Source organism: Eutrigla gurnardus (genome assembly GCF_963514095.1).
Source record: "Eutrigla gurnardus genome assembly, chromosome: 4".
Lineage (NCBI taxonomy): Eukaryota > Metazoa > Chordata > Actinopteri > Perciformes > Triglidae > Eutrigla > Eutrigla gurnardus.
The window spans coordinates 11,466,587-11,490,340 of record NC_139918.1 but is presented as its reverse complement, the minus strand read 5'-3'; the positions used below and the strand labels follow the sequence as shown (position 1 = coordinate 11,490,340).

Below are 23,754 nucleotides of genomic sequence, written 5' to 3'. Positions count from 1 at the left end.
TATTTAACCAGCCCACTACAGATGAGATGATTGATTGTTTGATTGAATGGGATTTTGTCAAGTCTTCACAGCTCTGAAAAGGGACATTTGGAAAAAGTCAATGGCTTGTGCGTGTCCCTTTTAGTAACAATGTCGAGGTATCTCTGATAATCCACAGACCTCACTGCAAACTGTACTTTTGGCATTTTTGTTGTACACAGAAGAGAAAGTGACAGGAGACCCGGAGGGGAGATTCACTCATGAGACGTTTCAACCTTTGAGTAAATGGCATGCGATGAAATGTTTCTTTGTGAGGAATTTAGTCTGGAAGGGATCTTGAACCCATAAAAAAAAGTTTATGGTTTGGCCTGCTCTTGTGTCCTTAAGCAAGGTATTCCCTAACAGTTCCCTTTTCAAAGGGTTTCTGGTGATTCAAATCAGCGCAGTGACGACCGGAGGGGAGAAAACGGCTCAACATAAAAGCATGCCATTACTTGAACCTACTATATGTGTGTATATGTTGTGTCATATGAATCAGTTCACAGCTTTGTAATAACACAGGGTGACTTATGCCTGCCAGTCTTTGATAAGTTACTTTCACAACTTTAAAATAAAATATCTATACCTGGCGCTCAGTAGCTGAATAGCTCAAAATCCATTTTTAAATGTGTAGGGATGCAATTTATTGTCATTCCTAGTTTATTGACACACTTTTAAATAGACACTTGATCATGTAGTTTATAAATGACAAGAAGCGGGGAAAAAATGCTTTCACAATCTCCCAGAGTCTTATTTAGAATAGCTTGTTTTCCCAGACGAATATTTCAAACCCCAAAGATATTCCATTAAAATGACATAAAGCAGTAAAAACTCATATTTGAGAACTGCAACCAGAGTGTGTTTGGTTGTTTTTGTTAGATAGATGACTTGAGCCATCATTCATAATTCATAATCAATTGACCCATTAATTGTTTGGCACTGTTGTTATTGTGTGCGTAGCTGCAAAGCTGCAAAGGTGAGTCTTGGCCGTTCTGTTGAGCCCCGTTTGCACTCAAAGCCGTAGCAGGCAGCGATCAATAGTACGACTGACAGATGTTGGTGTTCAGACGTTCTCCAGCGTCAGAATGTCGTCATTTACTCATTGCCTTTGTTGCCATGGAGCCTCCACCCTATATTACATCCAGCCATGTCTTTATTTCATCGGTGGAGCGAATCTCACATTGTTGAATTTCTGCAAATTAAAGACGATTCATCCGCGGCGGACCTCGCCGATCAGTCGGCGGCTGGAGCAGACACTAAATGAAACACTTGGCGCATCTCATACGGCAAGTTGGCGAGCACCTTGGAGCTGGCTGCTTGCCAAATCCATACCCGGCGGCGAGTGGCTGTTGTCATGGCAACAGTAAGCAGCGGCATGCCACGGATAGCCCCAGCTCTCCGGCACAGCCACCCCCTCCCACACGCACACACACCTCCACCCTTTATCCACTCACACTGTAGCTTAATTTCACCAAACGAGCCCCGTGGCCAGGAGGGCGGTGACTTTGGTTTGGAGGAAGTAGAGGAGACTGAAGTCAGCGAGGCATCGGCGAATAATTAACCACCCTCTCTCACATGATGGAAGTGTAATCTTCTCATAGAGCAAGGTGACAGACACAGCAGTGTGGCTGCTTAGAACCAACTAGTTCATCATTAACCAAGCTAATTTAGTAAACCCGGCATTTGTTTAACCGACTGTACAATTCATGGCATGTTTGAGTTTTTTTTATAGTCAAAATCATCACTTAGTTAATAAGAAATAGAGTAGTTAAGGATAAAAAACACACGCCATCCTACAGAAGATCTCGCTGTCTCCGTAAAATGTAGCACAGGGCGACCAAACAGAAGCAACAAAGGTCGCAAAATGTTTTCCCCTCATTTTTCTTCTCACCACCTACATTTCTGTATTTCTACCAAGTTTGTCGACTGACTTTTTCGGTGAAGTGAGTTTGATTTTATTTTTATGCAAATCCATTAGTAGACTTGCGTCATGCAGTCAGTTCTCTGGTCAATCAGACGCAGCCCTCGCCGTTAGACATCATCTGATTGGTCAGAATCTGCAGGCATGACGTTAATTAGACGAATGCGGCCGTACTGCTTCTCAAGGCTGAACGCGTGACAAGCTGCAGACTGAAGTGCAAATGCCATAGATGAACTGGTGCCTAAAGTTAAAGCATGTGAGCTGTTATTTTGCAATATTTTGGATCCAGGAGAGACCAAGAAGCACAGATTCTGTGCAGGTCTGATTCAAGGACCGACTAAACTTCAGTCTGTTTATTTATCATAAGTGATATCACAATGTTCAACAGTGCTATTGCATATTTTCCTCATGTACCTAATTCACTATTGACAGGAAGATAATTGGCAACTAACTGTGAATTTAATTTGAACTCTTTCATTTTATAAGCAAACATTAGCTAGTTTCAGTTTCTCAACTGTGTTGGGTTTCTTTGTCTTATGTACAAGTTAATTAGATATCGTTGAGTTTTGAACTATTTATCAGACACAAATATTTAATATGAACGTCCTTTTTAGGCTCTGGGAGATTGTCGTGGTATTTATTTAATATTTCCAGAGAATTTATCATTATTATTGTGTTTCAATCGTCACACGCGGAGCAGAAGTTGTGCAGAAACGTGTTGGCAGCAGAACAGGTGTTGTAAGTTAGATGGTAGTTGGTTTAGCCCAGTTAGCCTGTTAATTAAGCTCAATGGACCATGAAGTCGGGTATCTGTGGATACACTTTTAATTTACGACTGCGCCACCCGGATGTGTGGATTAGCGATGCAGATAGAAATGTCAGATTGATATATTTAAAGCTCTTCCTTTTGTTTGTTCCAGGAGCCGGTGGAGTCTCATCAGGGCTGCCTGGTACTTTGGCTTTAACGTCTTTGCTTTAATTCATCCTGTCTGACATGAGTTCACATCACGGGCCTTTCCATTCTAACTCGGGAGTCAATACAGTCTCTCACCTGATTCCCACTGACATATTTGTTGGTTTGTTGGCTGTCTGCCACAGTCGAGGATACATGACCTTGCTCGGAGAGAGGTTCACTGCCAGTCAGCAGGCAGCCGCGGGAATCAAACAGGCCATTATCTGAGATGGTGGGATGCTTTAGAGGAGGAAACGGATGAGAAGCATGTTGTAATTTCAAACCACATGTATCTCTAATCTCTGTCTTGGGTAGTATCCATATAATTTGTGGAACGTTGGGGTATTGTTAGTGGAAATTACAAATCTGAGAGGCAAGTCATTTTCCGACCATAGAGAATGCATGCTCTCTAACTGATGATCCCGTATACGGCCATTAGAGCTGCTTTCACGGATGTGAAGCGCCTTGAGTGACCATTCAAATATAAGATTTTATGACGGCAGCACTAATCAAGCCTTAGGTCTCCGCCAAGGAAAGAATGGCCATCGTACGCACACGGCTCAATGTCTTCTCAACCTCTACCTGCCCAGGTACCTGAGCCGCGTGTTTGGCATGCACCCTAAGGAGACGGCCAGACAGCTGAGCTTGGCCGTGAAGGACGGCCTCGTGGTGGAGACCCTGACGGTCGGCTGCAAGGGCTCCAAAGCCGGCATCGAGCAGGAAGGATACTGGCTGCCCGGGGATGAGATGGTAAGTTGAGCAGGCTACAGTGAATCCTCTTTCTACAATATGTGCTGTTTTTTATGTCTGCTTTTTACTGAGTGGGTGTGTCTCGCTGCCTGCAGGAGAGGAGAAACTAGCCCTTTAGGCAACACATTTTTAGTCATGAAGTTGTCATCGGAGCCCTTTGTAGACTCACACGCATTACGTCAGGATGTAGACGCCCACCTGTCAAGTTGTTTGCAGTGCGAACACAGTTTTAACAAGTTTGAACAGTCATCAAGGATGTACCCGGTCAAAGGGACACTCTGTTTTATGTGGATGATCAGACTGTTTTTACCCTTTAGATCTTCATGTTCTTGAAATCATCTTGAAATAACTACTGTTTGTATGGCTTAAGCGTTGTTCGATTTAATGCAACGTGTGATTGGCCGGTTGCCACAGCAGCTACAACCCATACAGCAGGGATTGCCTTTCGCACGGCTCTCACCGTGGAGCGCTGAGCCGGTGGCAAGCAGCAAACAGTGCTGACGGAGCTAACAGTTTTAACCTGAGGGGGCACCGAGGGTGAGCGCTACGATGCTGCCGTAACTACAGTAAAGAGTGGCAGTGCGACACACACACATCCATTAATTTCACACGCACGCACGCACACACACACACACACACACACACACACACACACACACACACACACACACACACACACACACACACACACACACACACACACACACAGCGCCTCCCTTCACACTATGGGTCTCCCATGAAATAGAAAAAAACCTATCAAACAATGTAGTATATTACAATACTCAAAATTAGACGTATGTAGAAGCATAGCGCAAACTACATATCATTTCAGTGTGGATCTTGGCAGCCAGGGGGCGCACATACTCTAGATGCAGAATGTCCTTGTTGTCTTTACTTGTACTGTTAACTAGCTGCGTTTCCCTCTGTGAAAATGGCTTCCCAAAATCTGAGATTTTATGAACAATGATGCATTTTACAATGTTTGGAAATTGATTGGAAATCCACACAAAAAGTGGTGAATTTTCAACAAACAAGATCCAAATTAGGAGAAAAATAATGATATTTTTGTGTGTACTTGCTCAGGCAAACCTCTGCTGTGGAGCGTCGTGATGATAGTGTTTTTCTCTTTTCATGAGAAGTCATTTTAATTTTCTCTTATTTCCCCTGTCACAGCGTAGCAATGCTCTCACTTGCCTCTGCCAGAGTAGCACCGTCATTTCACAGCCTACCATCACTACCTGGGGAGAATCCTCAGGCCTTCTGCCTTACTTGGTGCAAAGAGAACTTAATGGATTACTGTGCAAGAGGCATTAACATGCCGTTTGTGGCGTGCGTTTTGCACCCTGGCAGTATCTCTTATGCTTTAGCCATCAGACTTCTAGGTTGTTTGAGGGTGACGTAACGGCCCCTCCTCATATATTCCTGGCAGTCTAACAGGAAATAAACTGGGACACATTTGGAATTTTTACATTTCCAACTGTGAAATAAGTCAACAAGAAAGTCCAGGATTTAATTCCTATCATTGTCCCTGTTGGTTTTGTCGTAGGGTCTGTCTGCACTGCAAAATATTTACATGATTGAAAAATATCTGTTCTCACGACATGACACTGTCCAGTGGAGCTCAGGTCATTTTGTTTTAGCAGCAGGACTTCTAAACTCTACTTTCTGAATCACTCACAGGAGCCGAAAGCCGAGGGAAGCAAGGTAAGAACTGCATTGTTATTTTTCAAATTAGATCCCTTCATTTTCTTCCCCTCTCAACTAACATCATTCTGTGAGAAATCGTCTCTGCCACATGCAGTGCAGGGAGGCATTGGAGTGAATCTTTTTATGCAGAGGATCGATACAGCATAGTTTGTTCTGGTTCGTGCAGAAGTTGTCGGCTACATTAAATGATAGGAAAAGCCGGCGGCGAGAAACTCTAACGCTTGCCATTGAGTCGGCTCGCTGCACCTTAAACAAAAGCTTTCACACAAGGTGAAAGGTGAACATGTTTTCCGTTTTCAGCTTGCCTACAGTACATTATATTAAACACTGCCAGAAGCTACTTGCTGTAATTCAGTTCTGCTGTAACAACAAAAAAAGCTTCACGAGAGTCCATTGCAGCGCTGTGTCTACGCATTTCTTGTAGAAGTGATCTTTGTGAAATGTGCTCGCTACTTATCTACAGATGTGCTGTTACTTGATTTTTAAAAACACTCACTTTCCTGTCCTTGGCATTAAGACGCTGCCAATCACAGTCAAATATCAAGTGTACAAATCAGCTTGAACACTCATCAGTTGGTAAATTGAATGAGATGACAAGCAATGCCAGCACGGCCGCAGGTTGGTAGCGAGCAGCATGTTCTGTCGTGTTCTGAACGTCTGTCTGGCATGCGTGTTTTCTTCTTGTCTTCATGATGAACGTATGGGACAGGATGGAGGTGTGGGCCTCTCCCTCCACAAGCGTCACGGTTCACTCCAGCTGTGCTGCGTTGTGTTTCAACACTGGTCTTAACTTTTTAAAGATGACACTTACTTCTGATGCATGATCGTGAACATATGATGTGTTGAAGCACTTTCAAAGTAACATGTATACACTGTAAATGCAAGTCCAAATACTTTATTTCATTCAATTTACAAACCCTTTTTTTTGGGCAAACATCAGTGAACTTCCTTGTTCAGCTCGCTATTCATCTCATCACCCTACTCAGAGATTTGACTTTGTTTTTGATCCTTTTTCTGGATGCTTAACGCACTTCTAAATGGATCATGCTCTCAGATTCATTTGAGTTAGTTTAATGTTAGTTATATTATTTAGCAGTTTCATGGTGGAAGTAGACCGCCTTCAACACCATAAACAATTTCTACAGTTTCAAGGAAGAAGAACAAAGGTGCTATTTAATGTATATCTAACAATAACCTGGAGGAAAGTTCTAAATAAGGGTGGGTTACTTATAACCAATATCATTATGTTTTAATTCATTTTTGAAAAGCCAAAAACTGGTTATTTTAACCATTAAGTTAATCAATCAAACACATTTTTGACAAATCAGTTGTTTTAAAGTATGTATTGTAAAATTCTACATATTTTGAAGACAATACAGGTGAAAAGGGTAAAATAACTGAAGATACCACCATGATACTTTCCCAGTTACTTACATAAAGACAATTATGTTTGCCTGAAAATTATGTTGGTATTGTCTTATGGTATAAGCTACAGACACGAATGGTCAAAGTAGTAAAATAAATGGCTAAATGTGTATTTTGGATGTTTTTGTTTCCACTAGTCTGGAAAAAAGAAGTAGTTATGGAAGCAAAGTAGCCTGAAATCTCCAAATGGATCAGTGCATGAATGCAGCCTGTATTATCCTGCCTCACAGGGATCTGAATGTGTGAATTACTGTCCGAAAAGAGGGTTTTAGGAGATACAAACAAGTGCATGCTCGGTGACAGGGTAGTACGGGTGAAACCCCTTCCCTTTAAGCGAGCAGGATCCTGAGGTGGTTTCGTGCTGGTCATTAGAAGGCATGCTGACCCTGCAGCTCCGCCTCTCTGGCGTGTCCCAGTTTGACACGGACAGCAGAGAGCTGTTAACCAGAGTGGGGAATCGGTGGGGAGATGGCTGAAGGCAGCCAACCCTCTGGCTGCCTCATCTCGTCCTCGATCACTATCCAAGTCCCTGCCCTCGTTGGCAGCTTTTAGTCTGTGCCTGTTTCTCCCTCCAAAAAGCAAAGAGGTATTTAACGGATGTTTAGAGGAGTGATCCAAACCCCAAAAGCAGATTTTCAGGCCGCGTTAAGTTTTGTTTCCTTAAATGCTTAAATGTTGTTGTTTAAACTTTGGTTCGCCCCACTTTGAAAAATCTTTTGGGAATACGTTCTTATGTCTTGCTCTTCAATGTCAAACATCTTTTGTTTTTGTTTGCTCGGGCCCAATTACCTCCACGCTCCTGTTGAAACACGTTGCTGTGGAGCCGCAGACGGCGTGTCCTCGGCTCAGAGAGCTCCAGCCTCTTGAAGTCGGCCACTTGACTTTCATTAGGCAGCCCAACAATAGTGAAGTGCCTCTTGACATTCGACAGAACACAAGGGCCATTCCTCCTCTGTCGAGTGTTGGCGTGGGTGAGAAGTCTGTTACGCTCTAAAAAGTAGTCCCTTCTAAAGAATCTCCGTTTGGATTTCCAGAGAATATGCACACCTAGACGGGCTTTAATTTGAACCCTGGAGACATTCTCCACCTTCAGTTTCCAGATGAGCCTTTAGGATCATGATGTCTAAAAAAACAAATCGATATCCGAGAAAAAATCCTGCAAAAACAAATTAATAACTGATAAAGTTGTGGCATAAAAGAGGCTTAATATTTATTATATTATGGCTACATCTGATAGAAAATTTCCCTCATCATCATTCCCAAAGCAGTATCTTCAAATTGCTTATGTCGATATTCTATTTCTAATAATATAATACTGATAAAAGCAGCGAATGCTTTACCTTTGAGAAGCCAGTAAAAGGTTAAGTCGTGTGAGGTATCTAACCGTTTTTTGAGTATCCTCCTAAAAGCAGTGGAGCGTGCTTCCTCCCAGCAGGCCCTGCTTCTGATCCGGGCGCTCGGTGTTGCAGCAACGCTGGCTGGCAACGTGACCGTCAGAGCTGTCCTCACTCCTTTTGTCGCTCCATGAGTATTTATGGTTGCTCATGGGCTCGTTTCAGCCCGACACCTCGGACGGAGTAAATCTGCATGACGCTGCTTCATTCTCGTTCAAGTCATCTGTGCGTCAGCGTTGTTTAGGGAAGTCGTGTGATCCGATCCACAGCCTTTTGTCAACGAGCCTTCCTCAGAATGATCTTCACCTCATCACCACCATCACTGCATTGAGCTAAATCTAGTGTGTTTCCTCCAGCTCACTGACAACCTAGAGGGCACGCACGCGGAGAGCAAAGATCAGGAAAGTAGTGTTTTTCTATTTCTTTTTTTATTTTCCTCTCACTCGGTCACGACTCCCCTGTTCTCCACTGACAAGTCCGTCCAGACTGTGAGTGGGAGGAGTTGCACGTCTGTGTCCTGCGCCTGAACCCCCAAATGAAAACTGCTGCTGCAACGTGTGTGTATTAGGAAGATGTCAGAATGCATCGGATAAGTCTTCTATTCGGTACACTCAAATTATATTCACTTTTAATTATCACAAAATATTTTTATGATAAATCAGACACATTTTTAATTCCGGTACCTATCATACTACTTACTACATAGTTTTTTGAATCCCTTGCTTTGAGAAATGAAAGTAAGAGTTAAATAGGTTCTCAGATGTCAATAGGTCAACAGCTATATTATTATAAATATTCTGAAATAGGGCTGCACGGTATTAACACAAAACTGAGAGGCAAAGAGATACGAATACATGAAATCAGGCTGAAAAAGAGATTCATCTCTTGCTGGGAAGCTTATTTTTATAGAAGGGATTTTTTTTCTCATCCATTTCCCACCCTAGCTGGTTCACAACTTGAATTAGTGAACTTTTGGCAAATTGCTATGAGCGCCTGCTGCTGTTGCTAAGGCCAGTAGGACGCGTCTGAATTAGCTTTATCAAGCTGACTTTTACGTCATTGAATACTTTTTTACATTCAGTTTATTTCTACATTCAGGAGGAACATTCTTCTTTTCTTTTGTGACTTTGTGAAAGTTTTCCTTTTAATTAAAATGTGCATTACATCGTTTGTGTAGCATTTCAATAAAATGGTGTATTTTGAAGTTGCTGGTGAAATACACTGGGGAATCTCAGTGTGGCTCCTCATAACAAACACATCTGGAGCTCTTAAGTCTAGTTTGAATTAGTCGCCATGCTTTTTTCTGTGCCGTACCAGGATTGGTTGGAACTGTAGCAACTTAAAAAGTAGTGTATTTCTTTGTATACCTTGCAGCCAATTTTCACAGGCTTTTTAAAAATCAGCTTTAACTGATACTTTGACAAAGAGAGCATCACAGTGATCACGCTAGCCTCGGTCAAATTCATAATCACAGAAGAAATGAGACCAAATTCAGCTTTAGGCATCTATCTCTTATTTAGTTTTACCTTATTTTATCGAGAGAAGAGAGGTTGAGTTAATTGTTGTGCGATCTTTATCTGAAACACCCATGAGTGCAATCAGTTAGTGTTATTGAGGAACACAGGATGCAGAAGGTTGCCCCCCCTCCCCCCTTGCGGGTTGGAGGGGCGGGACCCAAACTTGTGCTGTGTCTTCCTGCAGGAGTGGGAGGCAGAGAGTCATGACTGGTACTGCTTCGAGTGTCACTTACCGGGCGACGTCCTCGCATGTGACGACTGCTTCCGAGTTTACCACCTCAAATGTCTGTCGGAGGAGTTCAAGCCCAGAGACGGAGGATCCCACTGGCAGTGTGTCGTCTGCAGGGTAGGTGGTCAGACAGGAAGCGCTCCACATGGCTGCTGTGTCTAATGTCTAGTGACTTTAAAATGATTCATTACTTCAGAAGGCCGTTAAGAGGTTAGATGTTTAGGTTTGGAGATAGCGGGAGGTTAGGCATTTACATGCAGCCAGTTTAGTTTAGATGTTAAATCAAAAACTGGCATCTTTATAAAAATATGCAGGCGATATTGGAAGCTGCAGTTCTTTTGGATCGTAAACTACGAGGCCTGATCTTTGCGTTCACCCTTCCAGGGCTGCCAGTCCAGCCATACTTTGTCTAGAGTCTTTGTTATGCTCTTATGTAATTACCTTCCTGTCATAATCCCTAGTCAACTGGCAGTTATGTCACATTTCACCTGCAAAAATCCTGCTACGTAGACTGCATTTCTTTCCTTTCTCTGAGCCCAATGGACAGTTTGGTTTGCACGACATTTAAGAAATCTGTTTACTGCAGAGAAATCTGTTTGTCGTGTCAATATTCATCATTTAGGGCCAATCAGTGCGTCCACGAGGGCTCAGCGTTGTCAAATCATCAACCACTCGATGAGTTGACTGTGAGCTTTTCATGCACATTTTCATCAAGTCTGGACTGAGGGTTCATTGCTTAAGGCTTTAGAGGGGATCTTGGGATCGGGCCTTTAATTGATTTTGATGCTGGCAGATCTAAGAAGCACCTGTCGGTTTATCTAAATGTTCCCCCTTTCTTTCTCCACACCATCCCCCTTATTTCCTGCAGGGAAGTAAAAAGAAGAACCTGAACAAACAGGAGATGAGTAAATACCTGCGCTTCATCGTCCAGCGTATGAAGGAGCGGGTGAGAACAACCAAACATGTATTTCTACCGTCATCAACCTTCAACTCCCCAAACCATTCACCACTGCATGGGAGCCAGTGATTCCCTGCAGGGATGACTAGATTGCTAAATCGCTACGCCATGCTGTAAAGTTTGTTTTCATTGCATCTTGACAGCAGCAACTCCAACATGTACATAATACAAAATACTACAGTAGTGCAACTACCCACAATAACCCTCTCCCAACTAGGAAAAAAAAACCCTTCCTCCCATTCCCCCACCCTTCATCTGCCTTTTCACCTTGGTCCGCTGGCTCTTCTCCTCTATCCCTCCCTCCCTCTTCCCACTCTCTCCACCCGTCACGCTATTAAAGTTGGGATTAATCTCATTACTTTTCCTCCCCACATCTCTTTGTCTCCCCGTCCTGGCTCCCTTCATCCCACCACTCCCTTAAAAAACGGTATCAAATCTCATCAGTTCCCCTCCATGTTGCCTCCATGTGTCCCTGCTTCATTACCCCCGCCCTCCCTCCCCTCTCTCTCGGTCTATAAAGTGGTATTTAATCATTATCCCTCCTCTACATTTGCAGGCAGTGGACCTGAACAAGAAAGGCAAAGACACTAAACATCCCATGTACAAACGGCTGATCCACACTGCGCTGGAAGTCTCAAACATCCACGAGGTAACCATCGCGTGGCGTCCCATTTTCACTTACTGTCCAACCCCTTTCTGCTTCATGTAGTTATTCATCAAATAATGTGCTTCTATTGACCTTATTGTTTATTCTTTCCAGTTTAAAAACTGGACAAAAATTCAAGACAATCGCCCTGTTTTGTTTTTGCCTATATTTGCCTACATTTTGGCGAATTGGCACTATGAAAAGTATGCCGAATGAGCAACGAGCAGTTCCTGTTAGCATTATTCTGATGGATGTGCAGACAACTATCACTGGATTTCTTTGCCACTGAAGAAAACTAAAAAATGTAAAGATTCTCATGCAAGTTCCGGCGTTATAAAGAGCGTCTTTTTCTGTGACTTCTATGTGGATTTATGGACATTTATTTGTGGTGGACGTTGGATATAATGATGTCCACAGAAATAAATGGCAGAGAATCTAAAAATATGTGTTTCGTGCCCGTTTGTTCAGATTTGACTGAGCGAACGCTCATGACTCAGAGAAGGCGTACATATTTTTGACTGTCTGTCTCTCTCTGTCTCTCTCTCTCTCTATATCCCTCCATCAGAACCTGTCTGAAGGAAAGTACAAAAACTTTGAGGAGTTCAAAGCAGACGCTCAGCTGATCGTTCACAACACAGCCATCTTATATGGAGGTGAGTCAAAGTTTGAATATGCTGGTTTAGTTGGAAGTCGGGCTGTGAAAATCCTCCATTTGAATTTGAAGTAAATGAGTTCATCTTCTTGATCAGATCAGCTGTCTTTAAAGGCTATTACTCGTCGGTGTGCCGCCTTTTGTGGACGGCCAGTCTTTTGATTGCAGGGGAAACGGTGAAAAAATGAAAACATTTATGATTTTTCGCATTTATATATTTTTTTCAATACATTTGATTTTTGGACTTAACTCTCTGGAGTTATCGGGGATGTTTGGATCACGTGAGTCAGACGCAATCCTATTACCTGGGAATGAATTCTACACCTGCTGAATGTGATCCTGAATGAGCCCAGGACTCAAAACTAATATATTCCACAAATGTAATAAAAGCTGTTGTCTTTTAAATATATGCTTCAACATATCCTTCCACTCAACTCTTGATTTAAAGCTGACTTCCTCTCTGGCTTGTTGTGTTTGTGTCAGTTCACAGCGACCAGGCGGAGATCGCACGGCTGCTCTTCAGCGACACATGCCACGAGGTACCGTTGTTTTATATCCTCTTTCTCACGCTTCACATCGGTGACATTTACTTTAGTTCCCACGTTAAGAGCTCATAATGTCTCCTTTTGATTTTTGAATTTGAGACCAGATTTGTTCAGGAAGTTCTTGTGCTTTCTGTTGTGCGTCGGTTCTTCCTCACCCTTCTCTCTTTGTGTGTCTTCTCTCTTCAGTTGAATGAGTTGTCGTTGTGTAAGAACTGTTTCTACCTGTCGAACGCCCGGCCAGACAACTGGTTCTGTTACCCCTGTGTGAGTACAATCAAGCTTTTATCTATGAAGATTTATGTGTCACTCTTATTGGTAGCATTTGTAGGTGTTTTGCCATATTGAATGTCATTTAATTATTTAAGTCGTGTGTGTGTGTCCCGGCAGAGCCCCAACCATGACCTGGTGTGGGCCAAGATGAAAGGATTTGGCTACTGGCCGGCCAAAGTCCTTCAGAGGGATGAAAACCAGGTGGACGTACGCTTCTTTGGCCACCAGCACCAGAGGTCAGAAGTCACAACAACACACAGCACCACATCTGTTTTCCTGTTTGATTGATTTAGGCTGGATTTCAACGAATCAGGTCGAGATTGCTCGAGTCCTTTTATTACTACACTTTCATTTATTGTTCACAAAATTGCACTGAACGTTGACGTTCCTGTTCTCACAACTAGTAACTTTGTTTTTCCCAAAACGAAGCAGAACACTCTTAAAACGGACTGAAACAAGTTTTTAAACAAACAAGGTGCGGTGCTGCTTGTAAATCTGGAGCTCTGTTTTCCTCGTCTTCCCCAGAGCGTGGATCCCCGCCGACAACATCCAGGACATCAAGGTGAGCATCCAGCAGCTGCAGGTGAAGCGCAGCAATGGCTGGAAGAAGGCGTGCGAGGAGCTGGAGGTCTACCAGCGCTTCCTGAGGGAGGGCCGGTTCTGGAAAACAAAGATGGAGGAGAGCAGCATACCGTCACACCAGCCTCATCAGCAGAGCCAGAACCAGAGCCAGAACCAGAGCCAGCGGCAGCAGCAGGAAGGCAGCGGGAGGGCAGACAGGCTGGAGAGGACGGACGAAGCGGAGTCCAGCATCTCCTCCACCAGCAACGAGCAGGTCCGACATGTAAGTGGGGTCAGTTCAGTTCGTGGCCGCTCCATTTTAATATCCAACGATGTAGAACTTAACTTCTTCATGTGGCAGACGTCGGCGTTTGCACGTTGCCTTCTGTTCGTCCACAGGACACTAACATGATAGGAGATGCTGGAAGTTAGACGTCCCCAGATAGAGTTAAATAATACATCTAACTATTTAACCTGTGCACAAAACGTTGATTGTTGCAGGTCCTCCTTTTCTGTGTTTCTATAAACGTTAATCTACCAACAGGTGGTTGGGTGTGAGAACGTATTTTGGCATTTATTTAAAGTATTTTGGGGGAAAAATGGATTAAAAGGAACAAAAATGATACAAAGTCATCAGGTAAACTCTAAATTCTAGAGATGACTACAGTACACAGTGCCACCTGGTGGCTGAGCTGCACATTGTTGGTACAACATGGTATAGGTATTTAGTCGTCGTCATTTTTAAGTCGTCATAGTTAAGTTTATTATTTTAAATGTTACCTGTTGCAAAGACACACCGATCATTACATGTTAGAAACATTAAGATCATTATTAAAGTTGTATTTAAATGAGCATTTTAGTCTCTACTACATGATTTATTTTGTGATGAATTCTTCTATTTAGAGGAATTTAAACGTTTTTCTCAAGTAGCCACATTTTCAAAAATCCAGAACCTTAAAAACCTTTGTAGCTGTTTTTTTTAAATTGTTTATAGCTTCTGATTATGAAGTAAATGCTTCTAAATGATTTTCCCCACATTGGGTTCTCCGTCATTATTGGAACCAGAGAGAAACACTTTTAAGCTACTTTGAACATTTCATCAAAAGTTTGTTTTGTAATATTTTGTTCTCTTGTTCTTCCAGCTCAAAGGCAGCCTCGAACCCAAGGCCAAGAAAAGCCGTCGATCTCAGATGGTCGAGCCCAAAGAAGAAGCCAGCGTGAGTCAGATGGCACCACACACACACACACACACACACACACACACACACACACACACACACACACACACACACACACGTACACGTCTGTAGTTGGATACATGTTTTGCCTGTTAAGGTTAGAGTACGTCTTTTTGTCTCGCTACATTGTAAGATGTTATATTACAAATAGTTTTAAGGTTTTTAGGAGAATCGTTTCTGTATGTTCGTGTAACAAAAGGATTTTTTTCCTTCAATGTAAAACGATCGTGGCCTCTTCGTGAGGATTCGTGATGATACTGAACAGATAATAAGTGAAAGGAGCCTCTCTATCTGCTGGCTGTTCTATTTAATATTTAGACGATCAGAAGTTTCAGGGAAACGTTGAGACAAACGTGTCATAAAACAGGACGAGGTGAAACCTTGTATTTGGCTGGACTGTGTGGTCAATGTGCTTAATTGCAGATCACATGACACGGTTAAGCAACGTTTGACATTTACATTTACATTTAGGTCATTTAGCAGACGCTTTTGTCCAAAGCGACTTACAATAAGTACATTTGTCAAAAGAAGGAAACAAAGAAACCACAACGAATCATTGCCGATAAAGTAAGAGCTAAAAATAGAACAAGTGTTAGGTCCTCATCTGAGTAAAGTAGTACTTCAAGAGCAACAGTGCTACGATCAGAGTGCTATAGGTAAGGGTGTTTTTTTTTTTTGGGGGGGGGGGACTTTAGTTACAAGACTAAAACTTCGTACTCAAAGCTTAAGATGTTTGATTAGAAAGATCTAATAATAAAGCCAATGCTGCTTATTATATGGTAGTTCATTCATGAGTCAGTATTTTAGTCACAACGTGAAAGATGAGCCCATAAATTGAAAGCATTTCCTGTTTTTTAAACGAATACATATTATTATTATTATGTGTATTATTAATACACATAGTAGGAGGTTTCTTGTGTAAAAAAAAGAGATAAGAAAATTAAACTTCTGAACCTCAACGTTTATTTTGTTAAACAGCAAATGAAATAAAATCCATCTCTGCAGCCTGTCAGTCAGTCACCATGGCAACACTGATGCTGGTGTTGTTATGCAGAGAGGCGTGTAGAGTAACCGAAAACTGTACTCAAGTAAACGTATTGTTACTTTAGAGTAATATGACTCAAGTAGAACTAACACGTGGTCATCCAAGTAGTTGCTTGACGAAGAGTAATAAAGTATTTTGTGAAAAAACAAAGACTCTTCAAAGTACTTCAAAACAAAAATATGAAATGATTTATGGTATGATTTGTTTGGGTTTGTTCTATACCAAACATGTATTTAATAAAATGTGTAGAATATGATGTGTCCACCAGTACATCTCTGCAGCATCACAGTATTTGATTAAAATGGTATTCTGACACATTTCGCCGTTTAACAAAAATATAACAAATATATATCAAACTGCAATTTAACTGCCATTTAACTTGAATCCTGCGTCTTCTTTCAAATCCACTCTTCAGTCTGCGCTTCAATGCTCGTCTCTCCACCAGGACCCGGAGCCGGAGATGGAGGCGGTCAGCTCCAGCCAGGAGATCCCCGTGTCCTCGGCGCCCCAGCAGCCCGAGAAGCTGTCGGTGTCCACGCAGACCAAGAAGGCCAGCGGGGGGTCGCCGCGCACGCTGCACCGCGGCACCCAGACCAGCAGCGACGGCGCCTGCCAGAACATGTGCCACGAAAAGTACACCAAGGTCTTCAACGACGTCAAGGAGATGATGAAGGCGGACAACAAGAGGGAGACGGAGAGGGTGGTCAGGGAGGCTCTGGAGAAGGTGCGTTGGTGTCGGATGATCGGGGGAAGGTCTGTATCCGTGAGAGCGTCTCAGTGTTCAAGAGCCGGACTGTCTCTGTCCCCCTTCAGCTCCGTGCGGAGATGGAGGAGGAGAAGCGCCAGGCGGTGAGTAAGGCGGTGGCCGGCGCTCAGGCGGAGATGGAGAGGAAGTGCAAGCAGGTGAAGGAGAAGTGTAAAGAGGAGCTGGTGGAGGAGGTGAAGAAGGTGGTGGCCCAAAACAAACAGCTCGTCTCCCAGACCAAGAAGAAGCAGTGGGTGAGTTCGCTCTCATACTTGTGTTTTCTGCTCTCCAACTCCATTCAGCCGTTTCATATTTATGGAGTGATGACATGTTGAACGAGGGCTGCATCAAACACTTATCTTCTGTACATTAGATACATTCATTCTACACATCAGCTCAGGATATAGTGATGATTTACAGTTTGTCTGTGTTCTTCATGCTGTTTATAATAATAAGAATCATTGAGTTACTATTTTAAATCATGGATTTCATCATGAGTAACTTGAAAAAGCCGTCTAGCTCGCTATCATTCATGGCAGAGAAGTGAAACATAGAGCCCGAAACAAATACAACAAGAATCGTGTAATAAATATATTTTAATTAGAGGTGTAACGATCCATCTGCTAAAATCAATAAATAGAATGAATCGTTTTGGCTTCACCAATAATGGATATAAATGCATTTAATCGGATGAATCGTGATTCTTACTTATGATTAATGTTTTTTAATACGTTTAAGACACTCTCTCCCCTGCCAGCATGTAGTCTACTGAAAATGTTAAAAATAACTGAGCAATGTTTAATTACATTTTTGTATTCAGCATAAAATATTATGCAGGACTACTTTTTGCTAGAATAAATGTTATTTTTTCACCTTTCAGAAGAATACAGATAGTCTCAGATAGTTTATTTCATGTATATAGAATTTTGGTTACAAGTTACTGAATTGAATCGTGGTTTACGGAATCGAATCGAATCTTTGCCAAAAAAAATGGCATCGAATCGAATCGCCAACTACTGTATCTTTAATCGAATTGAATCGCTGTGAAGCCAAAGAAGGACACCCCTAATTTTAATATATCGAATGAGATATTCTGCTTCAGTCCATATTTGTTGGCGTTTCAAAGGACATTTTTTACAGTTTGCTTTCCCGCTTGCTGCCCTCAAAGGGAGGCAGCACCATCGTTTAGATAACCACAATGCAACAGATGCCGTGATACTAAACACTAAATGTTTGTGTTGTTGTTGTCGTTGTTGTCGTCTCCAGTGTTATAACTGTGAGGAGGAGGCCATGTATCACTGCTGCTGGAACACCTCCTACTGCTCCATCAAGTGTCAGCAGGAGCACTGGCACGCCGACCACAAACGAACCTGCCGCAGAAAGAGATGAACAAGCTCCTCCCCCTCCTCACCTCACACAGCGCCCCATTGGCTCTCGCATCCTCCTCCTGTCAGTCAGTGTCGACAACACACACACACACACACACACACCTCCTGCTTCTCTACTTGCCTTCCTGAAAACTTTGTGGACCCGATGTCGTCTGTGTAAAAAGAGCAATTTGTTCCCTTTTTATCGTTTTCATTTTGTTTCTATTATTTAATGTACCCATTTAATTGACTTCTCTTCTTCTTCTCTGAATCGTGAACAGATTGCTCGACAACATGACTCGAATGCGGAGTTATGGTGTGATATCATTTGTTGTTGTTTCTTTTCTCCACTTTTTTTGTTTTTCCTTTTACTGAAGTGCTAATTTTGAGCTTGTGTCAGAGAATGTGTTATTTAAGTGTGTAGTAACAGACGAGCGCTAACTGAATACATTTTATTACCTGGATTTTCTTACTGTAAATGCAGCGGCAACACACCGTCGATCTCACGAGAGAAACGGAAACACGCGGTAAATAATACCGAACTAGCTCCGCTTTCATAGAGAAACCTATTTCAAAAAATTCCCAAAAAAACAGCATTAGATGTTGATTTGTTGACGACATGGCTCACCGACGTGAATATATTTTATTTTGTTTAGGAATCTATTGCGGTGAATAGCACCTTTTTATCATTTCTACCTAAAATCATATTTTCCTCAAAGTCACTTATTGGGAACAGGGTCACGACGTCGGCCTTAAAAGATGCCGACAAAATTAATCTTCCATGTATTGTTATAATTATGATATTGTTATGCACATTTTGGGGCTCTTTCTTTTTTTTAATGGACTAGTTTTTATGAATCAGATATTTAAAAGAGAGTTTTTAATTGGTTCTAAATTGGGGAAATGTAGAGCAATCTTTACTGAGCTGGATCTTAGAGAGGTTCCATGATTTGACTGTTTTTTCCACTTTTTTGCACACTTAGTTTTCTTAACGACCCAAATGCTTGTAATATTGCCAAAAAAAAAACATTTCGTTGAACCTACCTGAGAAGATCTGGTGAATCCTCCCTCCTCCTGCGTCCTCCCACAACTTTAAAAATAAGTGTATATTTTTCCGAACGATCAGTGTCATATTTACCGAAGCCCTGAGAGGCAGGGGAGAGACATTCTGGTCTTAATCGTTTTCTCTCCTGTATGAGAATGGCTGGAGATAAAGTTTTCAAGTTTCCTGTTATTTGTTCTGTGAAACGGGTGGAAAAAAATTATTTTGATGTTGTAATACTCATTTTGGCCACAAGAGGCTGACGTGCACCCCTATCCCATGTTTTAAATGGGACTAAAAGCATTCATGTTTTCTTGCAGGTGAGATTTAATGTGATAATAATGTGATACTTGCTAACACATAACCGTAGACTGTATATAAATAGTGAGTAGTCATGGTGAGGAGCGACACAAGTACCTAACATATGCACTTTTCAGCCTCCTGTGGCCAATATGAGCATTACAACAACAAACATTTAGAAAAAATATCCTGGCAAAACTTTTTTTTCCCCCCACAACTTTTCTCGGATGAAAAAGAAATTAAGGAACTTGTTTGTTTGTTTTTATCTGTCCTTAAGGCCTCAAGGCAGGAGAGAAAACGATTAAGATCCCAATTGTTTTCCTCACTCGCTTCTGTACATTTAAAAAATGAATTCTGTTCTTTTTTTTTTTAACTCTTTCACTGCTTATGCTGTAGTTGGTGGTCGGTGCCTGTTTCTCTCTTTCTTTTCTCCATCTCTTACTCCCAGTAAGGCCACATGCATGTTGATGGTTTCATAGTTTGTCTTTTTTTTTTTACTTTCATTACCGTAAAACAAAAAACAAAAAAAAGACCAGACGCTCGCTGGTGTTTAATAAGCAGTGATGACGGATGGACCAATATAAAACGTTATGCAAATGTGAATGATCAAAGTAATCTTTTCTATCGTTTTCCCTGTGCTGAATATCGAGTGGCGATGGTGTGTAAATATGGCGCTTGGAAACTTTTTTTTTTTAAAGGGGCAATAAAATTGCCAGTGGTTTTGATTTTCTTTGAGAAGTGTGACATTTTTCCAGTTTCCTGACTGTTTCCTCAGTAATGAAGATTTGCTGAACGGAGGAAAATAAATCAGTTACTCTGTATAGACGCAACGCTTTTTTCTTTGACACACAGATTGCTAATTGTTAATCAATTTGTGCTTTTGTTTACATGTGACAAATAAAATACCGTAAATTCTCACATAGTGGGCAGGACATTTTTTTATTCATCTCGGCTAAAGAGTGAAGCTGATTTTTATATCACCATACCATTATATATAAATATATATATTTACAATTCAATGAGAAACGATGCAATACATGAGCCAACAGACAAATGTTTTTCAAAGATTTAATACTTTTTTATCCTGATATCTTTCTGTAGCTAGTACTCCCAATTCTGTACTACATACTATGCTTATGAGTATACCTTTTTTTCAGTGTTTTATACCAACAGGAAGTTGTTCAAGCAGATGTCGTTTAAAGTGCGACTTTATAATGCATCTGCCAATTAACCTCAATGGGAAAGCAAACCGTTTCTACAAAAGTGTAACAGTCATTTCTTCTTTTCTGAGATATTTTAACACCTGTGGCCTGTGGATAAGGATTTGTTTTATTTTATTAATTTATTTTTTTTTATCATCGATTGATCTATGCATTATTTTATTTATTCGTTTACTGGCAGAAAATATTGGATAATGTCTTCAAATTACTTGTTTTGTCCATTCAATGTCAAATGATATTCATTGCTATAAAACAGAAAACGAAACAAATCCTCAAGTTTGAGATGAAACCAGTAATTGATTCATGTTTAATTTAATGAATTGCTTTTCCCAATTGGTGCCAATTAATTTTCTTAATTTCCTTGGATTCTTTTCCGGTGTGAAGACATTGCAGGCTCAAAGCTTTGTGTGAAGTATGGAATTGGGACTTTGTTATATACATGTATTGCTTTTACCTTGGATGGTTTTTATTGTGAAATTGTGGGGAAAAAGCAGCCTAAAAGCAAAGCCTGGTATTATTCTATATTTTGAAAATTGCCAACAAATCCTATAAAAAAAAAAAAAAAAAAGACAAAAACAAACATTGTGTTAGTCCGTCTCTCAATACTGTCTGACTTCCTGTCTGTGGTTCTCCACGTCAAGCCCTTTGGTTCCTTCTGAAATCATTTAAAGACACAACTTTCAGATTTAACATGTGAAGTAAAAAAAAAAAAAGGGTCAGTCATTCTCTAAAACAGCTGTCGTTTTTATCAAACCAGAACCTGCTGGCGACGGTTTTCAGTGGTGGATGGTTCCACATCTGTAGTATTTGTGTATGTGGCATTGAGTTCACCTAAACTAAGACGCTTGTGTTCATCATCACGGGTGCAACATTGTTTTTAATGAAGAAGATGTGTCGGGTTTGTTCGTGGACTCAACGAGGAAACGACCAGAATAATACGATATTGTTTGAAAACGGTCCACTATTAGAGAATTTACGGTAACTGATGTTCCAGACTTTCGAGACCTTTCTTTGAAGCCGTTTTTCGCTCACTCGTCTCCCGGGTGTTTCTTTGGAAACTCATTTAAGTGTATCACTTTAAGATGTAACATGGTATTGTACAGTTCGGCCTCCTGTCCTCCAGCGTGCTGCACATTCTGATTCATGTCTGATTCCCGGAAAGAGTTCTCACGCGTTCTCTTGTGCATTACCACAGTTCTCCTGCAGGCTTTTTTTTTTTTTTTTTTTTCAGTCACCATTGCACTACATGTAAATAAATATCTGTTCCTTCATGTTAGGTGTACATTGTAAATGGATTCACGAGTATTGGATTTCAGTTGTGTTTTTCTGTGTTCACAGTGATCTGGATGACTGTTGGTTCTAGTTTTGTACAATGTACAACCGTTAATCATATCGCCACCGCACTCTTAGGTTTGTGTCACGCACGCGTTTCCGGTTGGCTTTTTTTTTTTTTTTTTTTTACCTTTTTGATTTATCCGAATTCAATCCGTCACATCGGAAGTCAAACCGATAGATTGCATGTTCTCCCACACAGACACTCTTTTATGTTACAGACTGTTTTTATATTTGTCCATCCCCCCAAAAAAGCTTTCAGTGTGAACGTTTGGATGTCATTCCAGTTGGTATGTGTTTTTTTTAACTGCATGAGTACTGGTGTACGTATCCGTTTTTTACATTTCTTTCTTTTCTATGTGTGTAAAAAAAAAAAAAAAGACGTGGTTGCACTCCCTCAGAGTAAAGCAATATGACAATTACTTTTTTTAGTTTTCATTTCTGGAATTTCAGTCGAGCAGAGATTGTTTGAAGCTGCTTTCAGCTTTAAAAAGTGAGTAAATCGGATTGTCGCCCACAACCGGACTGTTCACTGCTCTTTTCCCCACAGTATTACAGTACATAATACTATGCGAGTACTGGATTATATCCTGTTGGCACTCAGAGTATGTATGCACTTCCAACTGGAATGAAACGGTGTGAAGTTTTGTCCTCATCCTCTCTTCTGTCCATATGTAAACTATTCATTGTGGCTTAACATTTTCTATGTTCCCGACATTTCTTTTATTTTTTGTTTGTTTTTTGATGCTTTAGCTAGCAATATGTATATAAATATATTCTACGTGCTAACATGGAGGAAAATAAATGTATCAACAAATACTCATGTTTCCAGTTTCTGTTCTCAGTGTTTGGATTTGAGATCGATGATGGTCAAAACATCCAAGCTTGCTGACTTTTTAAAGGGTCACTTCACCCAAATGAAAGAACAATGATTCTGCTCATGAAGTTAATAAAGAGGACCTGTTGTGCTTTTCTGCTTCTTCCCTTTTCCAGTGGGTTTTATCGTTTTTTGTGTCAAAGCATTAAGTCATTCTATCAAATCAGTGATCACCATTTAACCGACTTCACTGATGTTTGAACAAACTGAAGCATCACCTGATGAATAAACGAGAGCAAAGTATTTTCTTTGTTTTAATTAATTATAATGAAAGAATAAAGAGTGGCTATTTCAAAACTATTAATTTGTTTTGAGGTTTTAGAACAAAAAACATTGGGAATTCCACTCATATGCAATATTATAAAGGCTCCTTTAAGGAGAAGGCCATTTTCTTTTGATTCATTGTATCCTGTTGCTCAAGTCAAAGAACACATTTTTAAATTAGTGGTCTACCCTGTTCATGATTTTCTGCACCACAGATTTGAGTTTGCCGTGAGCCCTTGCTTCTTCTGCTCTGTGGAAGCTTCAACACTTAACTTCTTTAATTGTTACACACTAACTTCCATAACATCCATGATTGGTTTCACTGAAAATTAGAGAACTTCAATCTTGTATTTATGTTGATGTCTTTATTTTATGCTGTTAATCTTTTGATTCTTCTTCATATTTGTACTTGTAAATGGAACATTTCTTTCTCCCACTGGCTTTGTACCAATTACTTGAAATCTCCTAAATTCTTGCTTAAATTGCAACACATTCCGTCCGTTTCTCAATCCAGACATTTTAACCGTCTCTCACTTCCTCCTTCATGTTCCTCATCTGTTGACCCGTTTTTTCTTATAGTTTTACTGTTTTATTTTTCATTTTTAATACGTTTCTCTCTTATTTGCCTTATAGTGTTATCTTCGTCATTCACCATGTCACCATTGTGTATGAATATTTTGAAGCTTTATCTCCACCTTTGATGTTTGTATCGATTTTTCATCTTTTTTTACTGTCTGCGTTTGAAGGATAAATAATGCTTTGAGTAAAATGGCTACTAG

The 23,754-nt window shown here is 40.9% G+C and overlaps 1 protein-coding gene across 12 annotated transcripts in view; it reads left to right on the top strand.

Annotated features, from left to right (window-relative positions):
- The window catches only part of zmynd11 (zinc finger, MYND-type containing 11), a 28,653-nt gene extending 6,000 nt beyond the window's left edge, over positions 1-22,653 (top strand). The window contains exons 3-17 of one of the 12 annotated variants that reach the window (XM_084008911.1): positions 3,482-3,641; positions 5,322-5,345; positions 8,524-8,570; positions 9,871-10,030; positions 10,782-10,859; positions 11,428-11,520; positions 12,083-12,170; positions 12,653-12,708; positions 12,901-12,978; positions 13,102-13,220; positions 13,510-13,819; positions 14,688-14,762; positions 16,244-16,552; positions 16,642-16,827; positions 17,840-22,653. In XM_084008911.1, coding sequence (XP_083865037.1) covers positions 3,482-3,641; positions 5,322-5,345; positions 8,524-8,570; positions 9,871-10,030; positions 10,782-10,859; positions 11,428-11,520; positions 12,083-12,170; positions 12,653-12,708; positions 12,901-12,978; positions 13,102-13,220; positions 13,510-13,819; positions 14,688-14,762; positions 16,244-16,552; positions 16,642-16,827; positions 17,840-17,962 — 1,906 coding nt within the window. In that variant the 3' untranslated portion in view covers positions 17,963-22,653. Of the gene's footprint in view, positions 1-3,481; positions 3,642-5,321; positions 5,346-8,499; positions 8,578-9,868; positions 10,031-10,781; positions 10,860-11,427; positions 11,521-12,082; positions 12,171-12,652; positions 12,709-12,900; positions 12,979-13,101; positions 13,221-13,509; positions 13,838-14,687; positions 14,763-16,243; positions 16,553-16,641; positions 16,828-17,839 lie in introns of all 12 variants that reach the window. The other 11 variants (XM_084008910.1, XM_084008912.1, XM_084008904.1 and 8 more) reach the window with 11 other exon arrangements.
- The last annotated feature ends 1,101 nt before the right edge of the window (positions 22,654-23,754 follow it).